At 50.1% G+C, this 21,496-nt stretch overlaps 1 protein-coding gene across 2 annotated transcripts in view; it reads right to left on the bottom strand.

Moving 5' to 3' along the window:
- The window catches only part of FLNC (filamin C), a 90,547-nt gene that overhangs the window by 48,444 nt on the left and 20,607 nt on the right, over positions 1 to 21,496 (bottom strand). Inside the window, exons 2-8 of one of the 2 annotated variants that reach the window (XM_070947825.1) lie at positions 17,380 to 17,628; positions 13,387 to 13,484; positions 12,962 to 13,112; positions 12,155 to 12,273; positions 10,314 to 10,391; positions 8,738 to 8,900; positions 7,766 to 7,966 (exon numbers count right to left, since the gene is read on the bottom strand). In XM_070947825.1, coding sequence (XP_070803926.1) covers positions 7,766 to 7,966; positions 8,738 to 8,900; positions 10,314 to 10,391; positions 12,155 to 12,273; positions 12,962 to 13,112; positions 13,387 to 13,484; positions 17,380 to 17,628 — 1,059 coding nt within the window. Of the gene's footprint in view, positions 1 to 3,252; positions 3,330 to 7,765; positions 7,967 to 8,737; positions 8,901 to 10,313; positions 10,392 to 12,154; positions 12,274 to 12,961; positions 13,113 to 13,386; positions 13,485 to 17,379; positions 17,629 to 21,496 lie in introns of those variants that run through there. The other variant, XM_070947826.1, reaches the window with a different exon arrangement.

Genomic DNA, 21,496 nt, shown 5'->3' with positions numbered 1-21,496 from the left:
AAAGAAAGGAGGAGAGGAGAGGAGAAGAGAAGAGGAGAGAAAGAAGAGGAGAGGAGACGAGAGGAGAAGAGGAAAAGAAAAGAAAAGAGGAGAAAAAAGAGAAGAGGAGGGAAGGGAAGAGAAGAGAAGAAGAGAAGAGAAAAGAGAAGAGAAGAGAAAGAGGAGGAGAGGAGAGGAGAGGAGAAGAAAAGAAAAAAGAAAAGAGAAGAAAAAAGAGGAGAAGAGGAGGGAAGGGAAGAGAAGAGAAGAGAAGAGAAGAGGAGAGGAGAAGAGGAGGGAAGAGAAGAGAAGAAGAGAAGAGAAAAGAGAAGAGAAGAGAAGAGAAAGAGGAGGAGAGGAGAAGAAAAGAAAAAAGAAAAGAGAAGAAAAAAGAGGAGAAGAGGAGAGAAGGGAAGAGAAGAGGAGAGGAGAGGAGAAGAGGAGGGAAGAGAAGAGAAGAAGAGAAGAGAAGAGAAAAGAGAAGAGAAGAGAAGAGAAGAGAAAGAGGAGGAGAGGAGAGGAGAGGAGAGGAGAAGAAAAGAAAAAAGAAAAGAGGAGAAAAAAGAGGAGAAGAGGAGGGAAGAGAAGAGAAGAAGAGAAGAGAAAAGAGAAGAGAAGTGAAGAAGAGAAGAGAAGAGAAGAGAAGAGAAGAGAAGAGAAGAGAAGAGAAGAGAAGAGAAGAGAAAGAGGAGGAGAGGAGAGGAGAGGAGAAGAAAAGAAAAAAGAAAAGAGAAGAAAAAAGAGGAGAAGAGGAGGGAAGAGAAGAGAAGAGAAGAGAAGAGAAGAGAAGAGAAGAGAAGAGAAGAGAAGAGAAGAGAAGAGAAGAGAAGAGAGGAGAAGAGGAGAGATTGGATCATCACATGGATGGATGGAGAGGAAGGAAACGCCAAAAATCCTGCATGTGCCCAGGATTTACCCAGCACCACAAAGAGACTTGGAAGAACCAAACCAAAATTCGCACCCAGGGCCAAGGAGCAGGTTCCCCCCCACAGGTCCCCATGCACCCCACCTGATAGGCAAGCAACCTTAGGAGAAGGAGGGGGCAGACAGAAAGAAGAGAGGCGGCCTTCCAGCACGAAGGACTTAAATGACTGGAACGCAGGCAGTTCGGGACTTATTCCCTCCATTCGCTTAGTGACCGTTTGAAGTTACAACAGCACTGAAACAAGTGACTGATCACTGTTTTTCCCACATTTGTACACGATCCAAATTCAGACTCTTGGCAACTGACTCATCTTTATGAGGGTCGCCATGTCCTGGGATCACATAATCCCTTTTTGTGATCTTCTGAGAAGCCAAAGTCAAGGGGGAAGACAGATTCACTGCAGATTAAGAATGGCAGCCATTCAGTTAACAACTAGGGCAAGAGAGGAAGGAAGGAAGGAAAGAATGGGAAGAAAGGAAGGAAGGAAGGAAGGAAGGAAGGAAGGAAGGAAGGAAGGAAGGAAGGAAAGGAGGAAGGAGGAAAGAATGGGAGGGAGGGAGGGAAAGGAAGGAAGGAAGGAAGAGAAGGAAGGAAAGGAGGAGGGAGGGAAGGGAAGGAGGAAGGAAGGACGAAAATGGGAAGGAGGGAGGGAGGGAAGGAAGGAAGGAGGAAAGAATGGGAAGGAAGGAAGAAGAAAGGAGGGAGGGAGGGAAGGAAGGAAGGAGGAAAATGGGAGGGAGGGAGGGAAGAAAGGAAGGGAGGGAGGAAGGAAGGGAGGAAAGGAGGGAGGGAGGGAAGGAAGGAAGGAAGGAAAGAAGGAAGGAAGGAGATGGGAAGAGAGAAGGATTTTTCCAGCACCCCCCCCCCCCAAAAAAAAGAAAAAAGAAAAAGAGAGGGATGGAAAGTTATGATTGGATTAGCAATTATTGAGGGTTAGAGAAGGACTGAGAAGGTGAGAAAGAGAACTAGAGGAGGGCAAAGCAGGCCAAAGGAGCGGGCCCCTCCCACCCCCAAGGGGTCGGCCCCCAAAGATGGCGGGTCTGCTGTGCACCATGCCAGGGTTGGGGGGAGGTTCCTCAGCTCATGCGATGCAGGGCACGAAGTCACACGACCAGCCAAGAGCACAACGCACGCGTGCCAGGGAAACGCCCCTTGTTGCATTCCACCCCCTAAACAGGCAGCGAAGTAGAATCATGCCAGCCCCCCACCCTCCTTTTTCCAAGCAAAGCCACCAGGACACAGAGAGTCCTCGACTTACGACCACAATCGAGCCCAAAATTTCCATTGCAAAGTGAGACGGTCGTTAAGCGACTGTCGTCCCCTTTCACGACCTTCCTTGCCGGAGTCATTAAGCGAATCCCTGCCGTTGTTAAATGAGCCGAACGGTTGTTAAGCGAATCCGGCGTGAATCCGTGGATTTCGCTCGTCAGGAGGTCGCAAAAGGGGATCACGTGATCCCGGGGACCCGGCCACCGTCATAAAGACGAGTCTGTGGCCAAGACGGTCCAAATTTTGACTACGTGATCACAGGGGATGCTGCAACAGTCGTAAGTGTGAAAAAAGGTCCCGAGTCACTTTTTCCAGTGCCGTTGTAACCTTTGAATGCTCATAAGAACGGTCATAAGTCGAGGACTACCTGTATTGCAAGCTGCCCATGGAAGGTTACCAAACTCGATTTTTTCCATCCTCCCATCATTCTGACCCAGCAGGACTCCGCTTCCCATGCGGGCACAGCTCTTCCCGTCAAGGAAATGGGCTTCTGGGGCCCTGATCCTAGATCAGGACTTTAAGCCAGCAGCCCCCAATCTTGGCAAACCGGCACGGTGAGGGGAAGGGGCGTGGCGCGAGCGGCAGCCGTGTGTGTGAGTGCGCAAAACTCCATTTCTGTGTGAGCACCCGTCACGCCTGTAAATGGAGCTTTGCACGCATGTGTGAGCACCCGCTACTCGTACAAGTGAAGCTGTGCAATGGTTCCAAAATGGGCCGCAGCCTGAAAATGGGGACCCTGCTTTAAGCAACTTTTAAGACTTGTGGACTTCAACTCCCAGAATTCCCCAGGAATTCCCCAGGAATGGGGAATTCTGGGAGTTGAAGTCCGCCCATCTCAGAGTGAGGATGCCCGGATCGTGCAAACATTTCCCAACATCTCAAACTCTGCCAGGGTTAAACATCTGTTTTAAAAACACCAGGCAACCTTTGCATCTAACCCCGGTTCACCATCCTGGCTAGGAAGCGTCGGAAGGAAAACCAGGATCGCCGGAAAACTCACCCATGCCATGCTCTCATCGGATCGACCCATGCCAAGGACGCTCAAATGCAGAAGGTAAGCTGAGTGGGTTTATACTAACTTGGTTTGTGCGGCTTGGGCAGAGTGGGGGGTGGCATTTTCTTGGCATCGGCGGGCGGGGTACAGACGGACTGAGGGATGATCTGAATGGGGGAGACGCCGGGCGGGGGGGGCAGGAGGCCGCGCTGCAGGGGCCGGAGGGAAGAGAGAAGGGTTAGTACGGGGGGAGTGAATGAGCCCCAGGGGGGCAAGGAAGCCCAGGGGGATTGTGGCAGGTGGGAAGGGAGAAGGAAGGTTTACACGTGAGCGATGGACGAGCCTGGGTGCACATGCAGCTCCATATGCATGAGCGATGTGGGCACGCGTGCCCACCGTTCGCAAAACGGAAGCTGTGAGCGTGCACGCACTTGCTCGCCGCTTGCACAAGCTCACCCATCGCTTCCACGCAGGGGTGAGATCCAGCAGGTTCTCACAGGTTCTGCAGAACCAGCTGCGGAAATTTTGAGTAGTTCAAAGAACCAGCAAATGCCAACTCTGGCTGGCCCCCGAGTGGGGTGGGAATGGGGCAGTGGTGAAATGTAAAATTTGTTACTACCGGTTCTGTGGGCGTGGCTTGGTGGGGGGGGGGGGTAATGTAACTGGGTGGACGTAGCCAACTTTTTTTTTTTTTTTACTTTTAAAAGCATTTTTTCTACAACCTCTTTGGCAGAAGAGGTTGTAGAAAAAATGCTTTTAAAAGCCTCTGACGATCCCAGCTGAGTTGCCTGATCGTTAGAGGCTTTTTTTTACTTTTAAAAGCATTTTTTCTACAACCTCTTTGGCCGAAGAGGTTGTAGAAAAAATGCTTTTAAAAGCCTCTGACGATCCCAGCTGAGCCACACGATCATCAGAGACTTTTTTTTTCCTTTTAAAAGCATTTTTTCAGCCGAAGAAGTAGTAGAAAAAATGAGTTTAAAATTAAAAAAAAAAAAGCCTCTGATGACCCCCTCAGCTGATCATGAGGGGGAGGGATTTTTGCTACCGGTTCTCCGAACCACCCGCCACCATCGCTACTGGATCGGGCAATCCGGTCCGAACCGGGAGCATTTCACTCCTGGAATAAGGATTTTGCAATATCCTTTTCCCAGGAGTGGGGAGGGAATGGGGATTTTGCAGTATCCTTCCCCTGCCACACCCACCAAACCACGCCCACAATGCCCACCAGGCTACGCCCACAGAACCTGTAGTAAAAAAAATTGAATTTCACCACTGCTTCCACGGCCCAGTTTCAAACAGGGCAGGACCTGTATTCGGGATGCGGCCCCTGGATTAGGGACTCCTGTCATAGAAGTCCTTTCAGCTGAGTCTAAGCTTAGGGTTGCCTCTGAGCATGTATAGAGGGAGTTTCTTCAGCTAGGTGTAAGCTGCTCCAAGTTTATTTTCATAAAACTTCTTGCTACATGAACCTCTTACATGAGAAATGCATTTTACACCCGGACAAAAAATGCACACCAGTTGAGATTTTCCACTGGACTCCCAAAGAAGAAGGGTGATCTGGCTCACGTACAGGTAGTCTTTGACTTACGGCCGCAAGGGAGTCTGCCCGTCGTTAAGTGAATCCGACGTCCCTCTTTGCTCATCAGAAAGATCGCAAAAAGGAATTTGGATCGCGTGACCGCGTGGGAGGCTGCAACGGTGGTGTCAAAACCTGGTCCTAAGGCACTTTTTTTCAGCCCCGTTTAGTGACTCCGAACGGTCACTAAATGAAGCGTTGGAAGTCGAGGACTGCCTGTAATTTGGGGAAATGTTTTGCAAGCGATAAAACGGACGTGAAAAACAGCAGCTTTGAATGTACGCCGAGCTGTTTCCGGGAGAAAGTTTGGAAATCTAGGAAAAATATTTGTGCAGGGTGGAGTCGCAGGATGCAGGAAGCAGCCATGTGTCAGCGGTTCCTGTTTTTCCCTGCAGGAAAGCAGGGGATGATGGGCCGCTCCCGGGTTGATCCCCAGCCCCCGAGAAAGTCCCGGGATGTGGGGGGGGCAGCAAAGCAGAGCTAAAATTGCTCCCCCACTTGGATTACAAAGACCAAAATCTTGCAGCCGGGGATGATGGTGTCTGTATTTGGGGACAACGGAGAGGGCCAGAAGAATGGATTAGGAAGAGGATGAGTAGTCCTCGATTTACGACAGTTCACTTAGTGTCCATTCAACGTTACAACGTGACTTACGACCGTTTTTCCATGCTTATGACCGTTGCAGCATTCCTCCGTGATCCCGCGATAGAAATTCAAATGCTTTGCAACTGTCTCAACTTTATGACGGTCACGGTGTCCCCAGGGAGGGGTCACGTGATTTCCCCCTTTTGCGACCTTCTGACGGGCAAAGTCCCCAGGGAAGCCAGATTCGCTTAACGACCTTGTTTCTAATTTAACCACTGAAGGGATTCACTGAATGATGGTGGCAAGGAAGGTCGTAAAATGGGGCAAAATTCACTTCACAGATGTCTCACTTAGCAACAGAAATTTGGGGCTCCGTTGTGGTCGTAAAGCGAGGACTACCTCAATTGCTGCACAAATTCACACACAGCCTTTTTAAACTCCTCTGAATCGGTCTTTCTCAGGTTCGACAACGTGAAAGTGTGTGGACTTCAACTCCCAGAATTCCCCAGCCAGCTTCCCCAACCGTCCAACCCTGAGCCACAAACACAGGAAGTCCTCGAGTTATGATCGCAATCGAGCCCAAGTTGGCCGTGGCTAAGCAAGGCAAACTGTTAACGTGAGTTTCGCCCCATTTTATGACCTTCTCTTGCCACGGTTTTTAAGCGAATCGCTTCAATGGTGAAGTCAGTAAAATGGTTACTAAGTGAATCACTGCAATGGTGAAGTCAGTAACGCGGTTGTTGAGTGAATCTGGATTCCCCGTGGACTTTGCTGGTCAGACGGTCGCAAAAGTGGATCACGTGACCTCAGGACCGTCATAAATATGAACCTCATTGCCAACCATCGGAATTTTGACCAGGTGGGTCACGGGGACGCTGCAACCGTCATAAGTGTGAAAAAACGGTCACGTCCCCTTTTTCAGTGCCGTTGTAACTTTGAATGGTCACTAAATGAACCATCGTAAGTTGAGGACTACCTGTATTCTCTTTTATCAGTAGGATGGGTCTCCGTCATGCTAAGAAATCTCTTTTCTTCTCCAGCATGGAAACAGGGGGGAAGAGGGGGGCGGGCAGAGGTGGGGTTTCAGCAGGTTCTGACCAGTTCTGGTGAACTGGAAGCGGAAATTTTAAGTAGTTCGGAGAACCGGTAGTAAAAATTCTGACTGGCCCCGCCCACATCTATTCTCCGCCTCCCGAGTCCCAGCTGATCGGGAGGAAATGGGGATTTTGCAGTATCCTTCCCCTGGATTGGGGAGGGAATGGAGATTTTGCAGTATCCTTCCCCTGGATTGGGGAGGGAATGGAGATTTTGCAGTATTCTTCCCCTGCCACGCCCACTAAGCCACGCCCACAGAACTGGTAGTAAAAAAATTTGAAACCCACCACTGGGTGGGGGTGGGGCATAGTTTTGAAAGAGGAACACCCCTTAAAACAGGGGTCCAGAACCCCGGGCCGTGTCCTGTTCCGAACGGGGCTGCCAAAGCCAGCGGCGTGCGCAGCTGCACTTTCCTAAGCAGTGGGCAACTATGTGCGCGCGCAAAGTTCCGTTTGTGCGAGCCGTGGACGTCCACGCACACCACTCGCACAAATGGAGCTGCCGTTCGCGTGGAAACCATCCCCTCTTCCCAAACCAAACCCGTCTGCAAAACCGGAAACGTTAACCGCTGTTAAGATAACGGTGCAATTCTGTGTCTGGCAACCATCCACACTCATGTCGCACCTTCTCCCCAAGCCAGGGATCTGCAACCTTAAACACTCAAAGAGCCATTTGGACCCGTTTCCCACAGAAAAGAAAACACTGGGAGCCACAAAACCCTTCCCGTGCCTAACTATTTCTCGAGCGGCCACAAAACTATCATACGTAGTTGAATTAAATGTTCTGTTTTCTTCTGAAACTTTCCTTTTCTTGGATTTATCCATGGTTGGCCTACCGGAGGTTGAAAAGCTCAATAAATTGCGTGCCGGCGGGTGTCGCACATTGGCGGTTGTGATGCATATTTTGAGTGACAGGGAGCCGCAGCAGAGGGGTGAAAGAGCCACATGCGGCTCCAGAGCTGCAGGTTGCTGACCCCTGCCCCAAGCGAAGCAGAGGGTCTCCCTCGAAAAACAACAACTCTGCGAGGTAGATTTGGCAGAGAGGCATCAACCGGATCCGTTTAGCCGCCTGAGTCAGCCTCCTGTTTGGACCTGGGACTTCACCCAGAAGATCTGGAGATCTTCTAACGGCCACCTCTAGCCGTCCTTTGCTTGGATAAGCTTGGCCGGAGGTCTCCACGGGACAAGGAGGTGGGGGGGCCTGCTGGTTTAGTGGTCAGGAGGTCATTAGAGATGGCAAACAAGCACGGCGGGGAAGGGTCAGTGGGAAGAGAAAGGAGACAGAGGGGAGGAAGAGGGAACCCCAGAAGAGCTGGGGAGGGGAGAAGGGGTGGTGGTCTTACCTTCTGCCACATTGACTGTGAAGGGGCTTTTGGGGATCTGAGCCCCCGCAAAGGTCACGTAGATGGTGTGAGGACCCTCCAGGATGGGCCGATAAGTGCAGCGGAAAATGTTGTCGCCTTTGTCTTCCAAGACCACTTCCACGGTGTCACGGCGTCCCTGGGGGTCCACGATCACCACCCCCACGTCACCGGCCCCTGCCCCTGTAGACGGAAGACCCCCATTAGCTGCCTGAATTTATTTTTTGTCTTTTAATGAATCCGTAACTCCTTGTGGGGTGGAGTTGGGGGAACTGAATGGAGCCGAATGTTTACTGGCCGGATGCCTTTCCTGTCACCAATGCAGAGTTCACAGCAGATTTATTCTCATTGTGCCCAGAGAGAGAAATACCTGCGTCTACCTAGGATCAAACTCACAGCCTCCTGCTTGTGAGGCGAGAGCTCCACCTCTAGGCCACCGCATCACTCATTAGCTGTCTGAATTGCTTGTGAGATTTCTTTTGACCCCCCTCCCAAAAAAATATATACAGGTAATCCTCGACTTACGACCACGAGGGAAACCAGAATTTCCATTGCTAAGCAAGGAAGTGGTTAAGTAAGTCACACCTGATTTTGTGACCGTTTTTGCCACCGTCGTTAAGGGAATCACTGCAGCGGTTACAAGACTCTGCTGGTCGTTAAGCGAATCCAGCTTCCCTTACTGAGTTTTCTTGTTGGAAGCCGGCTGGAGAGGTCGCAAAAGGCGATCACGTGACCCCCGGATATGATAACCCTCATAAATACATGCCGATGATCAACACGCCCGAATTTTGTTCATGTGACTGTAGGGATGCTGTGATGGTCATAAGTTTGAGGACTGGTTATTAGTGGCTTCAAACGATAGCTAATTGAATTGTTGTATGTCGAGGAGTACCTGTATCATGCAAAGCAATGTGCTCTCTTTCTGCTTGCCCTACGCGATTGAACTCCCCTTACCTGCGGTGTAGATGTCAAAATAAGTGGGTTTGTTTGCCACGTTTCCCACGGGTTCCAGGCCTGGTCCACGGGCAGTCACTTTGCTGGCATCCCCAAGCGCCATGCCCACGTTGACTTCAAAGGGGCTCCGGTCAATATTTTGGCCCGCAAACAGGACAGTGACCTGGAGGAGAACAGCAAAGGGAAAAATCAGGACAAAACAGCAAAGAGTGAGAAACTGACTTGGACTTTCCCGGTTGCAAGATCGTAAGCAAGACAGAAAAAACACATCCTCTTACGACCGTCATGGGGCCTGCCCATCGTGGGCATAAATCATGACAGTTATAAATCGAGACTCGCGGCTGACCAACCTGATTTTTACGACCTTTTCTGCATTGGCCATTAAGCAAAACCTGCGGTCGTTAAGTGGACTAATGGTTCTCTAGGGGATGGTTTGGCTGAAAACTGGAAATAAATACCACTTTTCAACAAAGCTGCCGAAAAAAGCAGCCACAATGACATCTCAGAGGGGAGTGTATATACCCTGCTTCCCCAAAAATAAGGCCCAATCAGAAAATAAACCCTAGCATGAATTTTCAGGATGCTCGTAATAGAAGCCACAGCGGCCTGTGCAGCTAGTAGCTGATTCCAACAGTGAGGAGGCTGGTGTGATTCTGGCCAGCAGCCTGTTCAGCTGGCGCTCGAGTCGGACAGTGAGGAGGCTGGAGAAGATGTGGTGCCAAAGGTGGGGATTCAGCCAGGGCCTTCCGAACCTCCAGAAGCTTCCATGGGTGAAGAGGAAGAAGAGGAGGAGCCTCTTCTCGATGCACGGGCGCGCAGAGCTGCCAAAAGGCAGGAGTGGCTCCTCAGGAGGAGGTCTCCTCGAGAGTAAGGCTTGGAGCTAATTGGCCACTCCCCTAGCCTATTTAAGGAAGGACGCCGACTGAGGCAATTTGCAGGAAACAACTTCATTCACATTCCTTCGCGTCTTGATTCCAGAAACGTTTGATTCTTGTTTCTCTCTTTGTCAGTTTTCCTGCAAATTGCTTCTGGGCATTCTGCCAACCACACAGTAAGATGACGGTTACCTGAAAGACTGTGCCTCAGAATTGAGTTATTATTCTTTGGATTCTTGTCGGCTGTTAATGAAGTTAAACGAACAGCCCTCGTTCAGAAAAGACGGATTTAAACTGTACGTGTGTTTGAACAACTACTAGGAAAGCTCATTAGTAGCCCTTCATTAGTCAACTAAGGTTTGCACGGACTTTGTGTGGGCTGCGTTCTTTGGGGTCCGTAGCTGGGGCAGAACAGACAGTTAAAATCGTCAGCCAGAGGGATGCAGTGAGTACCGTATTTCCCCCCAAATAAGACCTATCTGGAAAATAAGCCCTAATGAGTCTTTTGGAGCAAAAAAAAATAATGAAAACTGCTCATCAATCACTTTTTTCCCCGTACCGTTGTAACATTGAATGGACATTCAACGGAATGTTGGCTGACCTGCATTATGTGGTCTGGGTTTTTTTAAGGGGAGAGATCATTCTGCAGAGGTCACCCCGTCCCTCTCGCCACCCCACCTGCCCCGGGACAGTCATCTCACCTTGTGTAAGCCAGCCACCTTGGGCACGTAGGAGACCGAATAAGTCCGATTCTTGTCGTTGTTGGCAACCACTTTGGCCTGGGGGGAAAGGAAAGAAACAAGGAGGGGGCTTTAACCCAGCCGTGCCAGAGGCTTGTGCCAACAGCTGCCGTCTGTCGCTCAGCACAAGCTCCGGACTTCTTCACGCCTTCGCCCTAGATGCCTGCAGAGTCACGGCCCAGGTGGATGCCAGCGTCACCCGGCGGTGCCAGTCGGAGCAGCTGAGGGTCTCAAACCCAGCCTAGCAGTGAGAGAAGAGGGCGCCCTTTTCCCTGGGCATGGCGGGGAACGGGGATCTGCCATGCCATTCGGGGCAGAGGGAGGAGAGGAGAAGGGCAGGACGGGAGTCTTTGAGTGTCAGAATAATTAGCCTGTGGAACAGCTTGCCACCAGAAGTTGTGAGTGCTCCAACACTGGAGGTTCTTGAGAAGAGATTGGACAGCTATTTGACTGGGGTGGTCTTACGTTTTCCTGCTTGAGGAGGGGGTTAGACTAGAAGAGCTCCAAGCTCCCTTCCAACTCTGTGATTTGCTACTCGGTCATCTTCCTGCCAGCTGGCAGCCCATGGCAGCTTCCAACTCTTGGAGCCCTCAGTGGGAAGGGATGGATTGAATTAAAACCCATTTTATTTATTTCAAATCCAAAGAGGAGATTTTTGCACAGGGCAGGAGGCAGACTGATAGCATTGTGATTAACACCAGCTGTCTGCAATTACTGCAAGTTCGAATCTCACCAGGCTCAAGGTTGGCTCAGCCTTCCATCCTTTCTAAGGTAGGTAAAACGAGGACCCAGTTTGTGAGGGCAATAAGCTGAATTTGTATAAAATATACAAAAGGATGAAGGCTATTGCTTAACGCATTGTAAGCCCCCTTGAGTCTCCGGAGAAAGGGCGGCATATAAATCAAAATTAAAAAATTAAAAAAAAAGATCTCCAAGGAAAAATGGGTGGGCTACGAGCAGAATAACAGAATAGCAGAACGACAACAGAAGAACAATAGGAGAGTTGGATGGGACCTTGGAGGTCTTCTAGTCCAACCCCCTGCTTAAACAGGAGACCCTTTCATACAGAATAACAGAATAACAGAATAACAGTAACAGAATAATAACAGAACAAGAACTATAACAGATAATATTAACAATAACAGAATAACAAAATATCAGACTATTAGAATAACAAGAAGAACAGAAGAACAATAGCAGAATAAAAGAATAGAGTAACACAGTTGGAAGAGACCCTTGAGGTCTCCTAGTCCAGCCCCTTACTCAAGCAGAGTAAGAGCCTTGATAGTACAAGGGTTTAGTGCACCCTGTTATTAACACAGCTGCCTGCAATTTCTGCTGGTTCGAATCTCGCCAAGGCTCAAGGTTGACTCAGCCTTCCATCCTTTCTAAGGTAGGTGAAATGAGGACCCAGTTTGTGGGGGCAATAAGCTGACTTTGTATAAATATACAAAAGGATGAAGGCTATTGCTTAACGCATTGTAAGCCGCCCTGAGTCTCCGGAGAAGGGCGGCATATAAATCAAATTAAAAAATAAAAATAAAAAATAAAAAAAAGCAGGAGATCCTATATCATTCCAGACAAAAGGCTGTCCAGTCTCTGCTTGAAAACCTCCAGTGAGGGAGCACCCACAACTTCTGGTGGCAAGCAGTTCCACAGGTTAATTGTTCTTTGCAGCTTTGAGAGCGGTTAGACTCCCTGGCTGGGCAGAAGCTGTAGGGCCTTTTGGGAAGGGGGGCTGGGGAAGTTGAGGCCGGCCCTGCCTGGGGCACCCTCTGGGCGTTGGGGAGTGGGTGGCATACCTCTTCCGTGTGTCCCTCGGGGTCTTCAATGTACACCAGCACTTCTCCCAAGCCAGCCTCAACAGTCTCGACTGTGAAATGGGCTGGTTTCAGCACCGTGTTTCCGTGGGGTTCGATACCTAGGGGAAGGTGAGAAAAGTGGGTGAAGGGCAACCTTAGCTCCAGAAGAGGGGGAGATGGAGGGAGGGAGGGAGGGGAAGGGGAGGAGGAGGAGGAGGAAGAAGGGGAAGGGAGGGGGGAAGGAGAAAGAGCAGGAGAAGGGGAAGGAGAAATGAAGAAGAAGGAATGGGAGCAGAAGAAGAAGAAAGGGGAAGGGAGGCAGGAAAGAGGGGGGAGGAAGAAGAAGGGAAAGGAAAGGAAAGGAAAAGAAGAGGAAAAGGGGAAGGAAGAAAGGAAGGGAAAGGGAAGCAGGAAAGGAAGAGGAAGAGGAGGAAGGGAAGGGAAAAAGGGAGGTGAGAGGGAGAGAAAGAAGGAAGGAGGGAGAGAAGGAAAGAAGGAGGGAGGGAAGGGAAGGGAAGGGGAAAAAAGAAGGGAGGAAGGAAGGTGAGAGGGAGAAGGGAGGGAGAGAAGGAAGGAAGGAGAGAGAGGAGGAAGGAAAGAAGGAAGGAAAGAAGGAAAGAAGGAAGGGGAAGGGAGGGAAGGGAATACTGGAATTTGGAACTTGGCTCATTGACTTGCTAAAATAGCAAGACGACAAAGCAAGGGAGAGAGGGAGGGAGGGAGGGAGGAGGCAACTATTCCCCCCCATCATTTGACCCTTCTTGGCTCTGGGACCCTCAAACCCCCCCCCCCCCGAGGGCTGCTTACCAGGCCCATAGGCCTTGGCCTTCTTGGGGTAGACTTGCTTGGAGTTCAGGGGGGCTCCGGGTTTGAGTTTCGCTTTGGGGAACTGCGAGAGGTAGGTCATGACCGAATGCTCATCCACGTTGGGGTCCACAATCTCTTCGGGGGCAATCACCTGCAAAGAGAACACGAATCGGTTTCAGGGGATTCGGAGAGGGCAGCCCGTTTTTCCCAGCAAGCGTGATATATGGTTAGCTGAGAGGCTGAACCTGTTGGATTTCCACCTGCTTCTTGCAAAGCTCCCAGGAGCACTGCCTGCAGACGGGCTCCAGCTGTCCCCCCTCCCTGCTCGTTTCCCTGGGAGTTTCCCCTTCCTGGTGCCAGGATGTTCTGCCCCCCCCCCGCCCCCAGCCAGCCAGCCCCCCCCCTCCCTGATCTCCAAGGGGTACCTGAGGGACCCCCAGCCAGTCGTCCGCCTGCTGCATGGCTTCACGGGCATTCTCCACCGGCTGCCTCGGATCCCACGCCTCCCAGTCTGGGCACAGACCTGGAAGGAAAAGAAAAGGGGAGGGTCAGAGGGGCAAGGAGGCAGAGACCCCCATCAACTGGGGTCCTTCTGCAAGGATGCAGGATGCGGCCAGCAAGGGACCCTGGTGTGAAGTTGAGTGTGTGTGTTATGAGAACCAACAGGGATTAGGTTCTGGGTTCAAATCCACCTGCAACCCTGGAAATTGGCTGACTCTAAAGCGAGTCCTTCTCTCTCAGCCCAGCCTACCTTACAGGGAAATGGTTCAGGACAAAAATCGGGGGGAGGGGGGGAAGGCAGGCTGCACCCTGAGTCAATTAAGGGCCAAATGTTTGGGTCTCCCACCCTTTGGTTAAATGAGCTGCTCCTTTGCTGAAGAATGGCAGAGACAGGAAAGAAAGAAAGAAAGGAAGGAAGGAAGGAAGGAAGGAAGGAAGGAAGGAAGGAAGGAAGGAAGGAAGGACGGAAGGAAGGAAGGAAGGAAGGAAGGAAGGAAGGAAGGAAGGAAGAAAGAAAGAAAGAAAGAAAGAAAGAAAGAAAGAAAGAGGGAGGGAGGGAGGGAGGGAGGGAAGAAAAAGAGACAGAAAAAGAGAAAGTGAGAATGAAGAGGGGTGGAAGGAAGGAAGGAAAAAAAGGAAGGAAGAAAGGAAGAAAGAAAGAAAGAAAGAAAGAAAGAAAGAAAGAAAGAAAGAAAGAAAGAAAGAAAGAAAGAAAGAAGAGGGAGGGAGGGAGGAAAGAAAAAGAGACAGAAAAAGTGAGAAAGAGAAAGTGAGAAAGTGAGAGTGAAGAGGGGTGGAAGGAAGGAAGGAAGGAAGAAAGAAAGAAGAGAGAGGGAGGGAGGGAAGAAAAAGAGACAGAAAAAGTGAGAAAGAGAGTGAGAAAGTGAGCGTGAAGAGGGGTGGAAAGAAGGGAGGAAAAAGGAAGGGAGGAAGGAAGGAAGAAGAAAGAAAGAAAGAAAGGAGACAGAAAAAGTGAGAAAGAACAAGTGAGAGTGAAGAGAAAGAAAGAAAGGAAGAAAGAAAGAAAGAAAGAAAGAAAGAAAGAAAGAAAGGAAGGAAGGAAGGAAGGAAGGAAGGAAGGAAGAAAGAAAGAAAGAAAGAAAGAAAGAAAGAAAGAAAGAAAGGAGGGAGGGAGGAAAGAGGGAAAGAAAGGAGGGAGGGAGGGGTACATTTTCTGACCCCCCTCCCCACCAAGGACCCCTCTGGAAGGTGGAGAAACACTTTCAAAGTGACTCTATTTTAGCCAGGCTCTCTCTGCACACACACCGATCCAGCGAAGCCTCTGAGCATGTCCAAATTTGGCCAGCTCTCCAAACTCAGTGCTCTGTGTGTGTGTGTGTGTGTGTGTGTGTGTGTGTGTGTGTGTGTGTCCGTGTGTGCAAATCCTCCAGGGCTATAAATCTGCTTCCAGATTGTTTAGGTTAGGAAGGCCAGGGCCGGCCACCCGTGCAGCCAGAGGGGAGAGGAAGGAAGGAAGGAAGGAAGGAAAGGGCAGGAAAAATGACAAAAGAACAAACAAAAGGCAAGAGAAGGGCAAAACTCTTCTGCTTGCCGGGTCCAGGATGGACCGATGGACAGTCCCCTGCCAACACACCAGGTTTGCGTCCCAACCTGGCAGATTTCAACCGAAGAGAATATTTCTGGCTCAGGGTTGAACTCTGGGGTCCTTGGTGGTCTCTGAGCTTGGTGGTTTTCTTGCAGACGTTTCATGACCCAACTAGGCAACATTATCAGTACTAGAAGGAAGTGGCATTTGTGGAGAGGAGGAGGGGGAGTGGGAGGAGGAGGGAGAGGAGGAGGAAGAGGAGAAGAACTGGGGGGGTCCTTGGTGGTCTCTGAGCTTGGTGGTTTTCTTGCAGACATTTCATGACCCAACTAGGTAACATTATCAGTGCTAGAAGAGAGTGGGGATTGTGTACGGAGGGGAGGAGGAGAAGGAGGAGGAGAATAACAGAGTCGGAAGGAACTTTGGAGGTCTTCTAGTCCAACCCCCTGCTCAGGCAGGAAACCCCATACAATTTCAGACAAATAATTGTCCAATTTCTTAAAAACTTCCACTGGAGGAGGAGAAGGAGAAGGTGGAGAAGGAAAAGGAGAGGGAAAAGGAGACGAAGGAGAAGGAGGAGAGAAGGAGAAAGAGGATGACAATAATAGTGGTGGGGGGGGTCCTTGGTGCTCTGGGAGCTTGGTGGTTTTCTTGGGGACCTTTCATGACCCAACTAGGGAACATCATCAGTGTTAGAAGGGAGGGGGAGTTTATGGAGAGGAGGAAGAGAAGGTGGAGTGTGGGGTCCTTCGTGGTCTCTGAGCTTGGTGGTTTTCTTACAGACAGACAAGTTGCATCAAAGTCCTTGGAAAACCAGCATTGGACCAGGAGAAAATAGCAACTGAACCTGGACAGTGGCAAAAATGAATTCAGGGGCACTTGCTGGGGGGAAGGGAGTCAAAAAAGTCAAGATGGCCACCGGCACTGTGCAATTAAAGCCCATCTCACAGTTTAAACGTCAGCGTTTCTCACTCTGGACAACTTTATGAGGAGAGGGGACTTCAACTCCCAGAATGCCCAGCTGTGCTGACTAGGGAATTCTGGGAGTTGAAGTCTCCCCCCCCCACCCTTCATAAAGTTATCCAGAGTGAGAAATACTGATTTAAATCATCTCAGCAGCAGCTACCAGCAAACCCTGAAGTCAGCAAATTCCAGAGCGGGATATGTAAATCCTTGCCTGGATGTGTGGAGGAAAAATACCCTTTTTTTAAAAAAAATCTCCCTGGGCTTTGTTTCTAACGTCACTGGAGAAGCATCTGGTCCCTTCCAGAATTTTCCACACCAACGGGATTTTATAAGCCTTCTTATCGATTTTCTTTCTTGTCAAGCAAAGGAAGGGCTGAAACCACTTATTTATTATTATTTTTTTGTTTGTTTGTTTATAAAATTTATAGGGTATCTCTGGGGAGCTTACAATACAGGTGGTCCATTCATTTAGTGACTGTTGGAGTTACAACAGCACTGAAAAAAAGTGACTTAAGATTCTTTTGGATGGATGATAAGGAAGGAAGAGCGGGAGAGAGGGAGAGAGAGAGAGGGAAGGAGAGGGAGGGTGGATAGATGGATGAGGAAGGAAGGAAAGAAGGAAGGAAGGGGAGAAGGAAGAATGGAAGGAAGGAAGAATGGAGGGGAGGAAGGGAGGAAGGGGAGATGGAAGAATGGAAGGAAGGAGAGAAGGAAGAATGGAGGGGAGGAAGGGAAGGAAAGAAGGGAAGAAGGAAGGAAGGGAGGGAGGAAGAATGGAGGGGAGGGAGGAAGGAAGGAAGGGAGGGAGGAAGGAAGGAAGGGGAGAAGGAAGAATGGAAGGAAGGAAGGAAGGAAGAATGGAGGGGAGGAAGGGGAGGAAGGAAGGGGAGAAGGAAGGAAGGAAGAATGGAGGGGAGGAAGGAAGGAAGGGGAGAAGGGAGGGAGGGAGGGAGGGAGGGAGGAAGAATGGAGGGGAGGGAGGAAGGAAGGAAGGAAGGGAGGGAGGGAGGGAGGGAGGGAGGGAGGAAGGGGAGAAGGAAGAATGGAAGGAAGGAAGGAAGAATGGAGGGGAGGAAAGGAAGGAAGGAAGGGGAGGAAGAAAGGAAGGGGAGGAAGGAAGGGAGGAAAGGAAAGAAGGAAGGAAGGAAGGAAGGAAGGAAGGAAGGAAGGAAGGAAGGAAGGAAGGAAGGAAGGAAGGAAGGAAGGAGAAGGGAAGGAAGGATGGATGACAAATGGCTATATCCTTTATGGCTAAATATATTGCAAACCTCTCCAGATTCGATCAATCATTCAATCAATCTGCAGGGCATCAGGTCCAGTAAGGCTCTCCTGGGGGGGGTCATCCTGTGCTTCTCCCCCTCCCTTCCCCTCTCCCCCCACCTCACCCCCCCCCCCGTACGCTCACCCGGGGCGCAGTTGTCCACCAGGGCCCCCAGGGCCTTGCCGTCCTGCCAGTCGCGGTTGAAGTTGGTGATGGGCAGCTGGGGCACCTTGTTCTGGATCCAGCCCAGGAGACGCTGCTTGGGCGTCTGCTTCTTGGCGTCCTCCTCGTCCTCATCCTCCCACATGGGCATGGAGATGGAGTAGTGGAGGATGAGGGTCCAGATCAGCCCCAGGATGAGCTTCAGGTTGCCGTCCACGATGGCTTTGCTGTCTGCAGGGGAGGAAGAGAAGGGGAAGCGGTCAGGACCTCCTCCGCACACCCGCAATGCCCCATCGCCCCCGGGTTCGGTCACAAAAAAGACGCTGAGACTTTGGGAAAAGGTGCAGAGAAGAGCAACGGAGAGGATCAAAGGCCTGGATGCTAAAACACATGAAGAACGGTTGCAGGATTTGGGCGTGGCCAGTCTAGAGGAAAGAAGGACCGGGGAGTGACATGTTAGCAGCATTTCAATATCTGAGGGGCTGCCACGAAGAAGAGGGGGTCCACCTATTCTCCAAAGCATTGGAAGGAAAGACAAGAAATAACTGCAGTAGTTCACTTAACTGTGGCAAGAAAGGTCGGAAAACGGGGCAAACCTCACTTAACAACTGTCTCACTGGGCAACAGAAATTTGTTGGGACTACCTGAATAAAAATGTAGATAGATAGATAGATAGATAGATAGATAGATAGATAGATAGATAGATAGATAGATGAGAGAGAGAGAGAGAGAGAGAGAGAGAGAGAGAGAGAGAGAGAGAGAGAGAGAGAGAGAGAAAGAGAAAGAAAGAAAGAAAGAAAGAAAGAAAGAAAGAAAGAAAGAAAGAAAGAAAGAAAGAAAGAAAGAAAGAAAGAAAGAAAGAAAAGCAGGCAAGCAGATGATAGAGATGGATGGATGGATGGATGGATGGATGGATGGATGAATAGAGGATAGACAGATAGACAGATGATGGATGGATGGATGGAAAGAAAGAAAGAAAAGCAGGCAAGCAGATGATAGAGATGGATGGATGGATGGATGGATAGAGGATAGACAGACAGATGATAGATGGATGGACAGATGGAAAGAAAGAAAGGAAAAGAAAGAAAGAAAGAAAGAAAGAAAGAAAGAAAGAAAGAAAGAAAGAAAGAAAGAAAAGCAGGCAAACAGATGATAGAGATGGATGGATGGATGAATAGAGAATAGACAGATAGATGATAGATGGATGGATAGATGGATGGATGGAATGAAAGAAAGAGAGAAAGAAAGAAAGAGAAAGGAAGGAAGGAAGGAAGAGAAACAGAAAGGGAAAGAGAAAGAGAAAGAGAAAGGAAGGAAGAAAGAAAGAAAGAAAGGCAGGTAGATGATAGAGATGGATGGGTGGGTGGATAGAGGATAGATAGACAGACAGATGATAGATGGATGGATGGATGGATGGATGGATGGATGGATGGATGGATGGGAGGACAGACGGACGAACAGACAGACAGACAGACAGATGATAGAGACAGGCAGACAAACTGAGCAGGCTTTCCCGGAATCCAACCTTTTCAACTCCCAACCTTAGTCTCAAACCAAAGTCATTCCCTGAAAGACCAAAAGCTGAGGTTTGGCACCCCGCTTGCTTGTTTTCTCCCCCCATTAAAAAAAAAGGGGGGGGGGAAGAGAGGAAGGAAGGGGGGGGTCACCCTTTCCCCAAAGCGTGCAAACGTTCACAATCCTTCACACGCACAAACTTCACCAGGGGAAAAAGCAGCCGGCGAGCCCCCCCGCCCGCTTTCTGGATGGAGCCCAGGAAGGAAATGGGCTACAGATGTTTGCAGCAGCCCGTGCACGGCGACACCCGCTCCCCTCCCAGGGTCAGATGCCTCTCAGGATGCCAGGAGGAGAGGGGATCCCCCCCCCAATGGGGGGCAGCAGAGGAGCCTCTCCTGGCCCCCAGGGTCAGGTCAGCCTCTCAAGAATTTTATCCTTTCTGCAAATTGCCTCATCTGTAACCTCAGGACCAGCCCTTTGGGGAAGAGGGGAGGACCACCCAGCGGCGCAGCAAAGGCCCTCTGCACATGCTCAGGAACTATCTTTTTTTAATGAACGCGTCCGGTTATTCGTCAGAAGGTCCCCCGAAGGTGGTCACACGACCTTGGGACGTAAATATGAGCCAGTCGCCGAGTTAATTTTGACCAGGTGACCATGGAGAAGCCGTAAGGATGGTAAGTGTGGAAAAATGGCCATAAATGCCTTTTTCCCAGGGCCGTCGTCACGCCGAACGGTCACTAAACGAACCGTTATAAGCCGGGGACAGCCTGCGATGTCTTTTAGTGGCTTTCTCATCCTCTGAGCGCACAAAGCACACCCACTCTGCAATCTGAGACGACGACAAGATTTTCCCTTCCTTGCCAACGATCGTAAGCCCCTATTTCCAGCACCCGAACGGTCACTAAACGAACCGTTGTAAGTCGAGGACCGCCTGCGATGTCTTTTTTTTTTTTTTTTAGCAGCTTTCTCATCCCCCGAGTGCCTTGTGGCACATTCCGCAACCTCCCCAAAACGACAAGATTTTGATCCCTTGCAAAACCTTCTCCTCTCCCGCCCACGTCCTGCCCCAGCCAGGACAGCTGCTTGGGGGGGGGCTGTTCCCAATCTGGACGCCCGTCCAGGCAAGGAAAAGGGGGGCTGGATCGGAGCGTCCGGCTTGGAAGAGCAGCAGGACGGAGCAAAGAAAGGGAACAGGTGTTGGTCTGGGTTTGGTGCCAGCAGAAACGCGGGGTCAGTGATTGTGTTTGGCTGTTGGCGGTGTTGAGTAAAAATTTCCTTTTTCTCCAACCTAGACAGCTTTTTTTAAAAAAAAAAAAAAGAAAAGAAAGACAGAAGCGCATTGAGCAACGGGAGAGCAGAGCCTGTGAAGGGTGGCCAAATCCAGCTGTGCTTCTCCAGATGCATTTTGAGCCGGTTTGCTAATGCCACAGGTAACCCTCCTCCGTTCCTCGTGCCGGCACGCCCCGCAGCAAAGGGGAGTCGGACCCCCGTCTAGAGGGGAGCAGCCTTTGGCTTGGGCGGTTGGAAAAGATCCAGCTGGATTCGTTACGGGGAGTCCTGGACATACAAACCTTCGTTGAGTGACCGTTCGGGGTTACGACGGACATTGAAAAAGTGACTTTAAGACTGGTCCTCGTGTTTATGGCCACTTGGCAACGGGCATGTATTTAGAACTGTTGCTGAATCCTGGGGTTACGGGAAGAGGAGGGGGAAGGGAGGGGAGGGAAGGTGGAAGAGGGAAGAGGGAAAGGAAAGGAAAGGAAAGGAAAGGAAAGGAAAGGAAAGGAAAGGAAAGGAAAGGAAAGGAAAGGAAAGGAAAAGAGGGAAGGGAAGGGAAGGGAAGGGAAGGGAAGGAAAGGAAAGGAAAGGAAAGGAAAGGAAAGGAAAGGAAAGGAAAGGAAAGGAAAGGAAAGGAAAGGAAAGAATAAAAAGAAGGGAAAGGGAGGGAAGGGGAGGGAAAGGAAAGGAAAAAAGAAAAAGAAGGAAAGGAAAGGAAAGGAAAGGAAAGGAAAGGAAAGGAAAGGAAAGGAAAGGAAAGGAAAGAATAAACAGAAGGGAAAGGGAGGGGAGAGGAGGAGAGCAGAGCAGAGCAGAGCAGAGCAGAGGAAAGGAAAGGAAAGGAAAGGAAAGGAAAGGAAAGGAAAGGAAAGGAAAGGAAAGGAAAGGAAAGGAAAGGAAAGGAAAGGAAAGGAAAGGAAAGGAAATAATAAACAGAAGGGAAAGGGAGGGAAGGGGAGGAGAGGAGAGGAGTGGAGAGGAAAGGAAAGGAAAGGAAAGGAAAGGAAAGGAAAGGAAGGGAAGGGAAGGGAAGGGAAGGGAAGGGAAGGGAAGGGAAAGGAAAGGAAAGGAAAGGAAGGGAAGAAAGAAGAGAGAAGAGGAAGGGAAGAGAAGAGAAGGGAATTGGAGGTGTGGGGACAAGGCCTTCTTGACCCTGGACTGGATCACCCACAGAAGGCCGAAAAGCCATTGATGCCTTCCGGTGTCCAATTGCATGTATAAAAAGTGAAGCTTTGCAAAGGGTAGCACAAAAGGGAAACACTCTGCACATCCTCAGAGGTTACCCTGCGCACCCAAAAGCACCAGG

Source organism: Pituophis catenifer, unplaced genomic scaffold, assembly GCF_029215685.1.
Source record: "Pituophis catenifer annectens isolate HBS135680 unplaced genomic scaffold, rPitCat1.0.hap2 SCAF_7, whole genome shotgun sequence".
NCBI lineage: Eukaryota > Metazoa > Chordata > Lepidosauria > Squamata > Colubridae > Pituophis > Pituophis catenifer.
The sequence above is the reverse complement of the archived record's forward strand: the minus strand, read 5'-3'. Positions and strand labels throughout refer to the sequence as shown.